The 16850-nt window shown below is 46.6% G+C and overlaps 1 protein-coding gene across 1 annotated transcript in view; it reads right to left on the bottom strand.

Moving 5' to 3' along the window:
• Positions 1 to 16850, bottom strand: part of DRD3 (dopamine receptor D3) — a 1045748-nt gene that overhangs the window by 216517 nt on the left and 812381 nt on the right. Inside the window, exon 7 of the mRNA XM_085621058.1 lies at positions 10500 to 10887. Coding sequence (XP_085477184.1) covers positions 10500 to 10887 — 388 coding nt within the window. The remainder of the gene's footprint in view (positions 1 to 10499; positions 10888 to 16850) is intronic.

The raw sequence follows: 16850 nt of genomic DNA, 5'->3' as shown, positions 1-16850 counted from the left end.
GGCCAGGGATCTGCGATCCCTGGCAGTGGTGTGGTGGTCTTGAGGTCGCAATATGCTTGGTGGGAACACCATGGTCCAGCCAAGCAAATTACAAGTTTCCTCTCCGCCACAGTTTTCATGGCGGTTCCTACTCCATGTAAACGGTGGCGGAGAGGAAACAAAGGGGCCATGGCACATGTTGTGCCCTACTGTGTGCATACACCCCAGTACCTGCCCAACATGGATTGGACCAGTCTATGTCATGCAGGTACTGCCTTTGACGTTTCCATTTCAGTGCCTGTTTCATAGGCACTGCCAAAGAACTGCCCTTCAGTGACTGTAAAAGTCATAATCTGGTGGGCGGTGTGCACACGGGTTTGGCGGTGTGGGAGTGGGGCGGCAATGTGACGGTCCCGCTCCCACACCGGCTAACTCGTAATCGGGCCTTTAATAACCAAACATAATGAGGAACCCTTCCTCTTACATGATAATCTGAACAGTGAAAAACGAAGCCCAATATTTTTTACAGCAGATAACTTATTCAAAAATAAGCCAATGCTGAACACAGATAATGGATGGAACCTAAAAAGTGTACCCCAGAACATTCACTCAGATATATACCATACATGGGGCCTCATGTAGGTAAATAATATTTACCGATTCTTAAATATCGAACAGTACCGAATCGGTATTTAAGAATCGGTAAGTTATATGTAGGTAACAAGTCGGTAACATTTTCCGAATCGGTAACATTCGGTATTTTCCGATTCGGAATTTACCGAATCGGTAAATACCGCGGTGGTATTTACCGAATCGGTAAATACCGAATCGGAAAATACCGAATCGGAAAAACGAAATCACATGACTGTTTGAAACAGCCAATCCTGTGCAACCAAACCCCACCCAAGTAGGAAGTGGCCACACCCAGGCAGGTGCACTCAATCAACAGACTCAGGAGAGGCTTGGAGTGCAGAGGAGAGGCAGGGAGCCAGTGGCTGATTGTTGAGACCAAACTACACTATGTCCAGCCAGAGGACAGGAGGGGAAAGGAGGCGCAAGGTGAAATTCAGCCCCAAGGAACTCCAGGTGCTAGTGGAGGAGGTGGTGAGGCAGCACCAGAAGCTATTTGGGAGGCAATCCCTGCAAGTGGCAGAGTGTGAGAAGCGCACCATTTGGCTGGCAATCCAGGCGCAGGTAAATGCCGTGGGAGTGACCCACAGGGACATAGACGTTCTAAAAAAACGCTGGTACGACCTGCGCATCGTGACTAAGAGGAAGATGAGGGACATCCAGAAGGAGGCCAGCCGGACAGGAGGTGGAACTAACAGGGCACCTGCCCTCACCGAACTGGAGGAGCTGGTGCAGTCGACAATCGAGCCCGAGAGTGTCGTGGGCCTTGGGGATGCCGACAGCTCTGCCAGAGCCGCCACCCAACAAGGTAAGAGGAATGCACAGCAATGTAGCCCCCCCTACCCCTATCCCACATCCCCCAATGTGAAATGAGTATCCCACTCCAGTCCATGTGTTACTGCAGACAGGCAATGCATTATGGGAGATGTAGTCAGGGATCCCCCACCATGAACAGAATAGCACAGAACAATGATGCATGGTACAGACATTAGCCTAAAGCAGACAGAGGACAATGTGAGAGTGTTAGAACAATTTATTGTCATGCTTGCAATGCATGCCTTCAGGTACACTGAGCTGATGTTGCATTTCTGTCCACAGACGTAACATCGCGCAGGACTGCAGATGGCACAGGAGAGGGGGCACACCGTCAATCCAGTTCAGCTACGGGCAGCACAAGTTCTGGCCAGAGAGCGTTGCCACTGCCACCATCCCCAGTACCTGAGCCACCATCCCCAGTACCTGAGCCTGCATCCCCAGTACCTGAGCCAGCATCACCACTCCTGCTGGAGTCACCGGCCACATCACCGCCCGCAATAGTGAGGTCGAGGAGGCGTGCTGCTGCCAGGCTGCGCGTGTTGCACACATCTTCTGATGACAGCAGGGGCCCGGAGCCAAATCCTATGCCCCAGGATGGGAGACATACCACTGGGCCCTCCACCTCACAGGGAGACGACACGGGTGCAGGACAGCGCCGCAGGTCGCGTGAGCAAAGTCCACCACCAATCCATCTCAGCCATGGGGTCTTTGGGGGCCTTGAGGCCAACATGTTAAAACAACAGCGCCTGCAAACAAAGGCAGTAATTTCAGTACAGCGGCATGTGCGGGGACTCAGAACAACATTCAGACACATGGACAGGAACATCGGCGCTATGGCGGCGGGGATTTCTGACACGGCAGTGGGCCTGCGGGACGTCTCACAGTCCATGCAGCTGTTGTGCAGCAAGTTGGACTCAGAGAGAGCTGCAAGGCGCCGGGAACGGCAGAGGGGAGACAGGCACACCAGGGCACTCAACCGCCTGGCGACTGCAACATCACTTCTCTGCCGGCGCTCAGTGAACATGCAGGAGGGCCTGACACACTGCAGCAGCGACGTCACTAGGGGGATGGTGCAGGTCACCAGTGCCCTGGAGGTCCTATTGACCAGTCAGGCGGCCAAAAGTGGTGCAGGGGATGCTGATGAAAGCATGGACACCAGCAGCAGGAGCAGCATCACACCCCCCGTCCCAGAAACACGCAGGAGCAGCAGGGGGCATGGGGCTGGCACCAGTGAGGAGGCTGAATCCGTGCCATCTCACAATGTAGCGCGTGGCCGCAAACTTTGATGCTGCACCGCGTAGCAATAGACTATTGGGTGACGTAACCCTGGTCTTCACACTTGTGAATGTGCAATGTTACCTGATTTGCATTATCTTGGTTTCGTGGCGTAGTGGCACATAATTAAACTACTACATGACAACCAACAACTGCCTGTGTCCCCTTACTTACTCAGAAATAGTTGCATGTGATCTCTGCCCGTCTCACTCTCCCATCTGTTGCTGTTGGCACTCTATCTGCGTTGGCCTCTGGCTGTCCTGAATCATCCTCATTGTCCTCAAAATCTGTGAGTTCCACCGCTGTACCTCTCTTCGTGGCAAGGTTGTGCAGCATTGCACAAGTGGCGATGATCTTGCAACAGATGATGGGTGTGTACTGGCGTGCGCCTCCGCTCTTGTGGAGGCAGCGGAACCTGCTTTTCAGTAGTCCAAACGTGCGCTCCACCACGTTGCGAGTTGATTTGTGTGCCACGTTGTATCGTCTCTCACTGTGGGTTGATGGGTGTAGGTAGGGAGTGAGGATGAATGAGCGCACGGCATATGCACTGTCGCCTGGGTGAGTGAAAGGGAACCATCAGTCACATGCCTCAATACACTTAGATTTGCTAGTTTCATGGTGCGTCACTGTTACTTACCTAGCAGGTATCCCTCTCCAAATTCTCCGGCAAGCAGTCGTGTGTAGATTCCACTGTTCTGGAAGATGTATGAGTCGTGGGTGCTCCCAGGAAACTTGGCAACAATGTCAGTGATGATGTTCCCTGCATCGCAGATAACCTGCACATTGATGGAGTGGGTGGACTTTCTGTTTCTGTAGATGTGCTCAGTGGCAGCTGGTGGGCAGATTGGAATGTGTGTGCCATCAATACAGCCAATTACATGGGGGAACTGTGCCATGCGATAAAAGTCAGTTTTAGTTTTCTGCAGCTCAGCCTGTGTATTTGGGAAGCTGATGTAGTGGTGCATTCTCTGCATCATGGCATCCAGGAACTTCCTGAAGAAACGGGACAGGCAACTCTGGGATACACCGCCCACCGCAGCTATCACCACCTGGTAACTGCCAGATGCGAGGAGATGTAGGCTGCAGAGTACCTGCACATGTGGTGGTATGGCATGCGCCCTTGGTGTTGGCTGGTCCAGGAGTGGGTGCAGGTCCCTTATCAGGTCCATGATGGTTTGGGGGTGTAGCCTGTACCTTTCATGTATCTCATCCTCAGTCAGTTGGAAAAGTGTGATGCGCTGTCTGTAAATTCGTTCTTCCCGTCTCCAAATCCTCAGTCCTGCTGCCTGTAGACGTAGACGCCTTGCAATGACATACAGAGCGGCCATGTTGTCCACGCTGATGCATTTTGGGATTTCTTTTATGCACTGTTTATGATTACCACCTGCTTTCAATCTGTGTTAATTACCGACTCTTAATTTCTGAATTTCATCGATTTCTAAAATACCGAATTTACCTACATGTCTTTTTCCGTTTTACCACTTCATATTTACCACTTCATATTTACCGAATCGGTAAACATGTATTCGGTAAATATGAATCGGTATTTTAGAACTCGGTAAACATGAATCGGTATTTACCGCTTCATATTTACCGATTTTAGGTTTTTGCCCTCCTACATCTCACTTGACTAAATACCGGTCGGTAACGGGAAATTTACCGAATTTCGGCCGTTACCGACCGGTATTTGGCTACCTACATGAGGCCCATGGTGAATATCAAAACCCAACTCTACCAATCATATACGCCCGCTACCTAATAAACAAAGTAGCACTTACTACAAACAACTATTGCCCACATAAAATAATAATACTAGATTTTGAACAAGCCATGATTCAGACCATTTTAAAACTTTACCCACACATAGCCATACAAAGCTGTTACTAACATTTTAATCAAAGCAGATGGAGACACCTTCTTCAATATGCATTAAGTGTAGAATATGCAACAGTCAATTTGTCTTTGAAATAAAAAATCATTATTGCACAAGCCTATCACAGCCTGTCACTGAGCTAGCTAACTACTACACTTAAGTAATAAAAAGTATTTTCTATCAACACAATGAACATAAACTTATCCCCCTATTGGATTATTTTGAAGACACTTGGGTTGGCAGACTGAACTGTACTGGACACAGATGCCAACCCAAATTTCAAATACCATGGTGTAATATCTAAGATAGCACCAAGCCTCAAGATGCCAAAACGGTCAATGCAGTAAAAGGATAGCACCATGCCTTTCAATCCACACTAGGCAGAACCCAACCTACACTCAATAAATGTATAGAGGCACTACAAAAAGAACAAACCTACCAACAACTACAAATGGAACAATCAGTAACCCAATTTAAACCTAAAGTTACCAAACAAACTAATAAAATGTATGACATGCTACAATAAAAAGTTGAAACCTTTATTAACAACAAAGGAAAACACTACTTAGAATCAATAGCCAACACCCTATTATAAAATAAATAATAACCTACACAAAACCCGATAAATGAAAAGTATGATCCAAACAATTGTTTTTAAATGAATAGGCACATTTTTTTGATACATCAGCTAAAAAATTCAAATTTCAAATAAGACTAATGAATAAAAATATTAGGTATATTAATTATATAAAAAAAGTTAATATCACCAGCTGTCAACCTAAAATAACTACTAAAATCGATGTTAGAAATTATTTACAACACATAAAATATAATTTAACAAATTGCAATCACATAAAATTGACATAATTCATAAAATATAATATTTCCCATCCAGAACAAAGAACTTAAATATAACGTACTATTCTCTAGCTGCGGCCCCCCTCTGTATCCATGTACTAAAAAGTATAATCCACCAAAAATAGAAAAATACATTCCATAAAGCCGCCCAAAAATGCAAAAATAAAAGTAGTCCAATAGAGATCCATCAAAGTCTTCAAGAACCATAGAAACCCTATAAAAGTGTTCAGAAATAGAAATACTCCTGGATACCCAATCAAAGAAAGGAAATCCAAACAAAAAGTATTGGTTTACTAGGAACCAGGACTGATTTACTTAAAAAGACAATGCACACAAAATCCAAACGGCCTCAGGACTCCTTGGTAAATGAAAAAATGTAAGTGGATTCTCAGTCCCGCCCAGAGAGACGTGCATGTGAAGAGAATTTGGGAGGGAGCACATCCTTTTCTGGTGCCTCTGCCCCGGATATAGGTGCTGAAATCCAACCTCCGGAGTGGACTCTGGCAGTGGGGTCTGTGAATAGCAGGTGGATCAACTTGGTGGTGCGAGTTCAAAAGACAAAGCGATTTAGGATCCTAAAAACATAATCCCAGCCTAGTGAATTGAATGCCTTTTCTTAGTCTAGAATGAGTGAGGTGGCCTAGAGCCAGCGTGTCTGCGCAGCCTCTATAATTCTTTAGAGTCACAGAATATTTAGGGAAGTGTTTCTCACGGGGATAAATCCATTGTGATCAGCATGTACCAGAGAGGGAAACAATTGCTGTATGCGGTTGGCTAAAATGTTACTCAAAATGTTATAATCGATATTCAGAGTGACTGTGGGATGCTGGGTTTGTAGGGTTTTCCCCCAATTTCAACAAGAAAACCAATAAGGCCTCCCAGAGAGTATCGGGAAAGCGACCAACCTCTAGCGAAGATTTCAACAGTTTAGCCAGTTTGGCACCAGGGAGCCCAAAAAGGTTTTATAAAATTTTGCCGGAAGGCCATTGGTCCCAAGCCTTTTCCCAGCAGCCACTCCGAAAATAATGGCTCTGATATCTCAAGCAGTAACAGGTGCATCTATTTCTACCCTTACTTCTGAGGTCAGTCTAGGAAGGGGGATGGCATCCAGGAACACCTGGATATTGGCTTGTGAGACCTCAGGCGAAGAGGATTATAAGACTCTGTAAAATGTTACAAAAGCCTCATGAATGTCACATTGCAAGTAAAGCATGGCGCCATCTGGATGGGGGCTGCCTGGGCTCATTCTTTATAAACCAGTCCAACAGACTCTGAGTGTGTTTTGGCGATATATGCTGAGTAGTCTAGGTATTGCAGCCTCTTTGTTACTCTGGCCTCCTCCTCACGCAGCTGAGACAAATAAGATCTGAGAGAGTGATCAGCTACAATTGTTCACTCGGTATCTAAATAGGTATACTGTTCTATTTTCAGTGTTTATTATTTGTGGATTTCAGTGGTGTTTTCCAAACCTTTTGAAGTCAGTGCTTATCAGTGGTTATTCAACTGCCTATCCCCAAAATTTTTAAATAAAATGTGTGTTTCCAGTGTTTACAAAGCATACTATTTTTGCAGTCATTGTTATAACACACGTACGTAATTTAAAGGAGAAGGGTATGTAATGTCTTCCCACTGGCAATGGATTTGTGTTGACTGTTATAAGGCCAGAAAGTGTATATATTGCACTCTCACTCACACTTACATCTCATTACCCTCTATCACATCTCATTAGCTTTTAAAGTCACCCTGTCTGATTTACAGGACTATTAATGGATTGAAAAAGTAATACTGCTATATAGAAAAGATTTAATAAACAACTTGCAGTACACAGTTGGGGATTATTACCCCACTCCTCAGTGACCAGCTATCAATACTGACTTCTTAGAAAATGAGGTTGATGTATCACAGGGTTTTACCCATTCTCTGTCTGTGGGTAAACCTGATGGCACATATTCGCCAAGATTCTTATGAGTTAGCCATTTCACCAATCAGTGCAAGAATTAAACACGTCCAAAAGACCCAAATGTGATCTTTATATTCATGTATTCTTTACAGTTATATACAATATTTCGATCCAATAGAAAACATGCTGCTAAACCCTGCACCTTTATTCCAAGCACACAAACCTGGAGGAACCAAAAGGAAGAAAAACATTTTGGTGACATCCTTAAAGAACAAAACACAAGCAGAATAATCTTAGACCAGTCTTTTCAACTGTTACCTTGTAGAACAAAGCTACACTGTGTGGCCCCTTCAGAAAGAAATTAAAATGACTCATTATCTCTTTCTTTCCTTGCTTTTCAGTTTTTGTGGTTGTGCAGGGGTTTATCAGTGTTTATATGTTTACACTGGTGAGGGTGGCTTCCCTTTCTGTGGGGTTTTATCAATTATTATAGGTTTAGACATAAAACAGGATAGCCTGTATATAGGTTTGTTTAACCATGTTTAGCTCTCTAGTTAGTTTCTTCCGTTTGCCCCAGGTAGAGTGAATATGCAATCCCCCGATGACCACCTTGAAGAGCTCCCACTCCTCCACTGACGAGGCGGTAGACCCCTAATTGTGCTCACTGTAATTAGCGATATGGCTGGCTAGTATGTTCTTGAAAACTGGGTCTTCCGGAGCTGAGGGTTATAGCCGCTAGGTGGCAAAGAGAGAGGGAGTCTGCCCCTGGTCAAGCCTTACAGTAGGGGATTGTAATCGGACAGATCCCTACAATGATAGTTAGGGAAGGAGATGGAGGAAGAGATCGCAGTTGAGCATTCAATTCTATACATGGGGATGTACAGGCCATGAACTGGAGAGTAAAAGGAGGGATTATGGTGTCTCCAGGCATCTTGTAGGGACTGCTAGTGGAGCCAAAAGACCAAGCTGTGGTCATTATGCACAGTGGGAGCATTAGGGTGTGGGTGATGCAAACAATCTAGGGAGACAGTTGAAATCGGCCCCAATAAGCCAAAGTATATGTGCCCATTTCACCAGATGAAAGGAGAGGCGATAAAAGAAGGCGGGCTGGTCAGAATTAGGGGCAGTATATAAGGCTAACACAGTCTAGTCTGGTCTCAAGAAATACAAACTGATCTTCTGGGTCTACCTTGTTTGTTAAGACCTGGAGGGGTGTTCCCGCCCTAACCCAAATATGGGTCCCCTAGTGTAGGCAGACTAATTAATAGTGTAGCCCCAACCCCTTCACCACTTTGTAGTCTTGAGATTCTCGCAGTAGCAAAATGTGGACCGTTCTGGCCTTAAGGAAAGTTTGGATTTGATATCATCGGGATGGTATCTGCATCCCCCTAATGTTACGGGAGATTATACGGAATGTCTGCGTGTGAGTCGTTGAGCCTGAGAAGCACTTATCAATTCCCACGAGGGAGTGAGGGTCTAGTGCCCTGTAAGATGCAAGGGCCCCCGGGTGGGATGTGTAGGAAAAGTGGTGGAGTTATTGGCTCCAGGGTTACAAGAATAATAATACTGAAGTATACTGTTCTGTTGAGGGTCTTAGATAGTATATTATGTATCCAGATTCCACTAAGTCACTGGAAGTGTTAGCAGCATGTAGCACAAGCATGCACCTACCCAAGGGTTCATCATCAGGTCATGCTCCTCGTTGAGCGGCACTGCACTCCCCAATGGGCTCCTCTAGGGGCTTTTTGTCGAAGATACTTTAGTCGCCAATCGGGTTGCAAGCTTGCAACTCGAATGTCTCCACTGTTGAAGGACACTAAGAACTAACTAAAAGGATTGTTGCAGAGTGGGTAAAATTAACTATGAACCACTGCTAGTCACTTTTATTCATTTGTGGGGGGTCAATGTCAAGGTTAAAAACAAATTTGAGAAATTGTAGGGAAATAATATTTCTTATATTCTCCCTAAATGATAACTGGATAGTAGTTGGTGTAAAGATTATGATTTCATAAATAAGGGAGCTGCCATGCTCTGATGACCCATCCATTGAAACGAAAAAGCATTTCCCCGCGTGTTCACTCACTTTCACACTCACTTACTCACTTAATCCCTCGCATGATCACTCGCACAGACCCCTACCTCAGTTGTATCCCTTGGGATAGTATTTAGAAAGAAATTGTGGAAGGGCAAGTTGTGCAGGTGAACAAGCTGAGGGAACTCACCAAAGGTCTTTTCCAATCAAGCACCATGTTGCATGAAATTGTAGCACAAGGCAGACAAATGTATGTGCCAAATAGAGCACCTCCAGGTCTACATTTTACAAGCAGCACCCTCAAGTGAACAACTTAATCACATACATGTTCATCGTGACTACAGCCTGCTAGTCAGAACCACATGTTCTATCTGTTATTCCCTGTGGAGGGAATTAAGTTTTTTTTTAGTACATGCAAGAAATCCTGACCACTGGTCAGTTCAGGTCCATCCTTTTTGGATCCAGGCCACAGAGACAGAGCCCTACATGCACCACTCTTGCACCAAGAGGCGTGGAAGCACCAGTCCAAGAAAGAAATCTATGTTGTAGGTAGTAATACAAGATAATACCAAGATGCTACGCTGCAGGATTTCAGACCGCATAGGTTCATTTTTCGCTACTTTATGTGGTCCAATTCTGTACCCCCTATTGTAGTTAACAGGTTTCCCTACGTAAAACAAGGTGAATGCATATGTAATACAAGGATACCCAGACAAGACAGAAGTTTGCTGTTGCTCCCATGCTGTTGCTCATGAGAGTGCATGGACCTGATGAAATATAATAGCATATATGAGGCTCACAGAGGCCAGAAGGGACAACAGAAAGATATGGGGCTCGAATATTGAGGATGGACTCATGTACGGGCAATGAAAAAAATTATGTGCAAAGGTAGGGGCTATATAGGAAATATGAGGCTCCCCTGGGCGGTTCCACTATGTTACGTAGAGTAATAATGATAATTATGCAGGCGTAAGGCGGACAAATGTAAATATAAAGTAGTCAAAAAGTACTAAATGCTTGGTCATTCTTGTGAGGATTTATATAATGCTTTTTTTTCATGCCACCTGTCCAATTGTAGCTAATATATAAATATTTAAAATATAAACTTCTAGGAACAGCTCGTGCCTCTTACCCACCGAGAACAATCGCGAGCATCTTTGTGGCCTTCCGCTCCCTCATTTGCAAGCTTCGGCGCTTTGGGCCGCATTTGATGGACGCCATGGTCCTGCCATTGGGGAGGCTATGCACCTCGATGTCCAGCCTGGGCAGAGGGTAGGGAGGTACCTTGTCATCTGCTGATGCATCGTTCTCCTCTTCCTCCTCTGCTCCCTCCTCGCCATCCTCCTCCTCCTCCTCTTCAATCTCTGTCCTGGCGAAGGAGATGTGGCTCAGACTAGAGTAGTTCTGCAGGTCCAGGCGGGTCAACAGTTTTTTCTCAGGTGAGATCTCCCTGATGGAGGTGTTGAGCTTCAGACAGGACGAGATGGCGTCTTGGTGTCTGGTCAACACCTTCTCGCTGCTTTCCTGAAGATGGAACAAAGTAAGACGCGTCACGAGCTCAACAGGATGTGAACCTTATACAATCATTACAACAATTAACACACTTCAAATACATCCCAATTTGAACACTCAAAAATCCCACATCAGTGTAGATTGCAATGAATTTATTTGCATTCATTAAAATAAAAATGTGTTGTTATCCCCTTAACATAATTCCAAAATGTGAAGAAAACATAAGGTGCAACAGGGCTTCTCCTAATATTGTTTGTGATGCAGCAAAACAGAATCTGCGTCATGGTTTCAGTAGACATTTCACAAAATCTTTACAGTTGTTGTGGTGCTGGACTTTTTTCTCAGTACCCAGCAGGCTATAGGATATGTAAGTGGCCAAAGTGGACTCTGATGATTGCTTTTCTAACCTCTATGACCTGCTCAAAATAAATTCCTTTTTTTTCCTTTTCACTGTTTTCCACATTGTGTTTTTTTTATTTTTCTCTCTTCTTCGGACTTGCTGTGTAAAAGACCTCATGCCATCCATTCTTCAAAAAGTTTCGATAAGAAATATAGGGGCATATCAACAACAACCGGCGATAATTATCGCTCAGCGCTCTTAGCGCTAGGATAATTATCGCCGGCTAGCGTGAATTTTTATCGCTGAGATAGCGTGCTATTAGCAACGCTTATCTCAATAGCGATAAAAATCTACACGCTAACAGGCTAACGTGAGATTATCGCTGGAAACCCAGCGATAATCACACGTTACCTTGTTGATAGGGACAGGCAAACTTAGCCATGATATCCTCCTTCCATAGGATATCATGGCTAAGTCTGAAAATTAGCAGACGTAAAAAAGCAGCGTTAACCGCGGTTAGCGCTGCTTTTTTTGTCTCTAACAGGGTTAGCGACATTCTTGATAATAGGAGAAATGTCGCTTAGCGACATTTCTCCTATTATTTTACTCTGGAACGCCCCCTTTGCATCTCATTAGAGATGCAAGGGGAAGCGTAGAGTAAAAGGGTGCTAACATGCAAATTTGCGTGTTAGCACCCTGTTGTTGATAGGGTGCTAGTTTTATCTCTGCTTTTTTGGCTTTTAAAGCCAAAAAAGCAGAGATAAAGCCCTTGTTGATATGCCCCATAGAGATTAGGCTTTGGGTCGAACCTTCTTCACCCATTTGTTTTTATGTGTCTTTCATGGTTTGCCATTACTTAGATGGGCTGTCCATCAGGGTCGCAGCATTTTGTGGCTGGTTACACTATCCCATTTGTTTTCTCATTAGATGTTGGTGATGGGGCGACTCAATTTGTCCTTTTTCTTTCGTAAATTAGAGCTCTTTAATGAATTGAATTTGCTGACACAATGAATATTTAATTGTATTGCTAGTTGATGGCTTTTTTTCGTTTTGGAAGTGCTTGGTCTTTGGGTGCCTCTTCACGTTGTTAAGACTCCGTACTATTCACAGTGCTATTACCGTTAAACATTAAGGGCCTCATGTAGGTAAATAAATTTTACCGGTTCTTAAATACCGAGCCGTACCGAATCGGTAAATTAGAATCGGTAAGTTATATGTAGGTAAAAATTCGGTAACAGTTACCGATTCGGTAACATTCGGTAAATACGAATCGGAATTCACCGATTCGGTAAATACCGAGGTGATAATTACCGAATCGGAAAATACCGAGGTGGTATCTACCGAATCGGAAAATACCGAGGTGGTATCTACCGAATCGGAAAATACCGAATCGGTATGTACGGATTCGGTAAATAACATCACATGACTTGACGAAACAGCTAATCCTGTGCAACGACAGCCCACCCAACCAGGAACTGCCCACACCCAGGCAGGTGTACACAATTAGCCGAAGTGGCCACACCCAGGCAGGTGTACATAATTAGCCGACCCTGGAGAGGCTTGGAGTGCAGAGGAGAGGCAGGGAGCAGTTGCATGTGCGAGCGGGAAACGAACAGCATGTCCAGCCAGAGAACACAGAAAGACGGAGGGGAAAGGAGGAGGAAGCTCAAATTCAGCCCCAATGAACTCCAGGTGCTGGTGGAGGAGGTGGTGAAGCAGCACCAGAAGCTGTTTGGGAGGCAATCCCTGCAAGTGCCTGAGGCCGAAAAGCGCAACATATGGCTGGCCATCCAGGCGCAGGTCAATGCTGTGGGAGTGACCCACAGGGACATTGAGGTCCTCAAAAAGCGCTGGTATGACCTGAGGATTGTGACCAAGAGGAAGATGGGCGACATCCAGAAGGAGGCCAGCCAGACCGGAGGTGGAACCAACAGGGCACCTGCCCTCACCGAACTGGAGGAGCTGGTGGCGGCCACAATCGAGCAAGAGAGCGTCGTGGGTCTTGGGGACGCCGACAGCTCTGCCAGAGCCGCAACACACCAAGGTAAGACGAAAGCACAGCAATGTAGCCTCCCCTACCCCTATCCCACATCCCCCATTGTGAAACGAGAATCACACTGCAGTCCACACGTGTCAGTGCAGACAGGCAATGCATTCCGGGAGATGTAGTCAGGGCAACACTAACCATGACGTAAATGTTACAGGGCAACAAGGCATGTCACGCACTCGAGGCACAAGGAGACAGAGGACAGATTGGAATGTGAAATGATTTATTGTGACGCTTGCAATGCAGCCCTTCGGGGACACTGAGCCAATGTTGTTTTTCTGTCCACAGATGTGACATCATGCAGTACAGGGCATGCTGCAGGGGAGACGGCACACCGGCCACAAAAATCACCTCTAGCCAGCACGAGTTCAGACCAGGGAGCAGGCCCACTGGCAGACGCACCACCAACACAGCCAGCCTCGCCGCACACAGAGCCAGCATCACCTCACCGAGAGCCAGCATCACCACAACCACAGCCAGCATCGCCACTCATGTTCGAATCACCGGCCACATCTCCGCTTGCAGGTGTGAGAATGAGGAGGCGTCCTGCAGCCAGGCTACGAGCCCTCGACACCTCGTCAGACGACAGCATGGGCCCAGAAGACCGCACCGGGCCCCAGGAAGGGAGCCATCCCACTGTGCCACACACCTCACAGGCAGCACAGACGGGAGCAAGAGGGCGCCGCAGGTCGCGTGTCCAGAGTCCACCAGCACCCACTGACGGCCATGGTGTCTTCTTGGGGCTCGAGGGCCAAATGTTGAAGCAACAGCACCTGCAATCAAAGGCAGTTATGTCAGTCCAGAGGCACATGCGGGTGATGAAGACAAGCTTAGTCAACATGGACACAAACATTGGCGGCATGGCTGCGGGCATTCGGGACATGTCCCAGTCAATCCAGCAGTTGTGCAGCAAATTAGATGCTGACATCGAAGCACGGCGCCGGGAACGCCAGAGAAGGGACACTACCAGCAGGGCACTCAACCGTCTGGCAACTGCGACTTCCCTACTTTGCCGGCGCTCTGTGACGATGCAGGAGGGCCTAACACAGTGCTGCAGCGACCTGTCTCGGGGGATGGTGCAGGTGACAAGTGCACTAGGGGTGCTATTGACTAGTCAGGCGTCGACAACTGCTGCAGGGGATGCTGCGGAGAGCATCGACACCAGCAGCAGCATCACACCCCCCGTCCCCGAAGCACGCAGGAGCAGCAGGCGGCTTGGGGTTGGCTCTAGTGAGGATGCACAGGCCGTGCAATCCACCACTGCAGCGCGTATGCGCAAACATTGATGTGGCCCTGCTTAGCCACTTCCCATTGGGTGACGTAACCCTGGACATACTCCTTGTATAGATGGTATATTGCCAGATTGGCCTGTTCATGTGTTCATGGCGTGGTGCCACATTAAACTACGTCATGACTTCTCACAACTCGCTGTGTCCCCTCACTTACTCAGAAATAGTTGCATGTGATCTCTGCCCGTCTCTCTCTCCCATCGATTGCAGTTGGCACTCTAGCTGCGCTGCCCTCTGGCTGGCCTGACTCATCCTCGTTGTCCTCAAAATATGTTAGTTCCACATCTGTACCTTTTTTCGTGGCAAGGTTGTGCAGCATTGCACAAGTGGCAATAATCTTGCAGCAGGTGATGGGTTTGTACTGGCGTGCGCCTCCGCTCTTGTGGAGGCAGCGGAACCTGCTCTTCAGTAGTCCAAACGTGCGCTCCACCACATTGCGTGTTGTTTTGTGGGCCACGTTGTATCGTCTCTCACTCTGGGTTGCTGGGTGTAGGTAGGGAGTGAGGATGAATGAACGGCATGCATATGCACTGTCGCCTGGATGAGTAATAGGGAACCATCAGTTACATGCCTCTATACACTCTGATTTGCAGGTTTCAAGGGGCGTCACTGTTACTTACCCAGCAGGTATCCCTCTCCGAATTCGCCGGCACTCAGTCGTGTGTAGATCCCACTATTCTGGAAGATGTAAGAGTCGTGGGTGCTCCCAGGAAACTTTGCAACAATATCTGTGATGATGTTCCCTGCATCACAGATCACCTGCACATTGATGGAGTGGGTGGACTTCCTGTTCCTGTAGATGTGCTCTGTATCAGCTGGTGGACAGATTGGGATGTGTGTACCATCAATACAGCCGAGGACATGGGGGAACTGTGCCATGTGATAAAAGTCAGTTTTTGTTTTCTGCAGTGCAGCCTGTGTGTTTGGGAAGCTTATGTAGTGGTGCATTCTCTGCATCATGGCATCCAGGAACTTCCTGAAGAAACGGGACAGGCAACTCTGGGATACACCACCCACCGCAGCTATCACCACCTGATAACTGCCGGATGCCAGTAGATGTAGGCTGCAGAGCACCTGCACATGTGGTGGTATGGCGTGCGCCCTTCTTGTTGGCTGGTCCAGGAGTGGGTGCAGGTCCCTTATCAGGTCCATGATGGTTTCGGGGTGTAGCCTGTACCTCTCATGTATCTCTGCATCAGTCAGCTGTAATAGTGTGATGCGCTGTCTGTAGATTTGTTCCTCCCGTCGCCACACCCTCAGTCCTGCTGCCTGTAGACGTAGGCGCCTTGCAATGACGTACATGGCGGCCATGTTGTCCACGCTGTTGCATTTTGGGATTGCTTATGTGCATTGTTGATGGTTACCACCTGCTTTCAATCCGTGTTAATTACCGACTCTTATTTACCGATTTTCCTGGATTTCTTAATTACCGACTGCTCCTACATATCATTTTAAATTTTTACCACTTCATATTTACCACTTCATATTTACCGATTCGTTAATTATGTATTCGGTAAATATGAATCGGTATTTTAGAATTCGGTAACTATGAATCGGTATTTACCGCCTCATATTTACCGAAAAGTGGTTTTTGGACTCCTACATCTCACTTGTCTGAATACCGGTCGGTAACGGCATATTTACCGAATATCGGCCGTTACCGACCGGTATTTCGCTACCTACATGAGGCCCTAAGTGATAATTTTAGCTTTTCAAAAAGAACTCCCAAAGTGGAAATTTGTTCTTGAAAAACAAAAAAAACCTAGGTCCGTTGAGCTTTCTCGCAGGGTGTGGGAGTCATTTTTAGTTTTCTCTCTTTGGGACAACCAGGCTTTTCCTGGCGGTACTGAACCCGAAAAACAACTGTTCTAAATAGGACACATTGGCTGCAGTAGTTAGAATGATGGTCTGTGGTGTGAACAGTATAATGATCCCGCAGGCGGAGGCCCGACACTAAATAAAGCGGATGAAATGGCAGTTTGCGGTGGGGGTACTCCACCAAAACTGTGGCCGAGAGCTCTGTGTGCAAAACTGTAAATAACCCCGTAGTGGGAGCATGGGCGTCAATTCACCATAATGCCAGGGGTAGCAGAAGTGACATTGCACGCCATTTGACCTTTACTTTAACTCATACACACATGCTTACAAATTAGGGTGACCAACCGTCCGTAAATTTCACGGACAGTCCGAAATTTCGGCCGTCTGTCCGTTGTCCTTGAAGGATTCTTTAACGGACGCCATTTGTCCGTAATTTTAACCGGGCACGGGTCGCACCACCTCCCTTCTTGACTCCGATTCT

The sequence above is a fragment of the Triturus cristatus genome, chromosome 8 (genome assembly GCF_964204655.1).
Source record: "Triturus cristatus chromosome 8, aTriCri1.1, whole genome shotgun sequence".
NCBI classification, from domain to species: domain Eukaryota; kingdom Metazoa; phylum Chordata; class Amphibia; order Caudata; family Salamandridae; genus Triturus; species Triturus cristatus.
The sequence above is the reverse complement of the archived record's forward strand: the minus strand, read 5'-3'. Positions and strand labels throughout refer to the sequence as shown.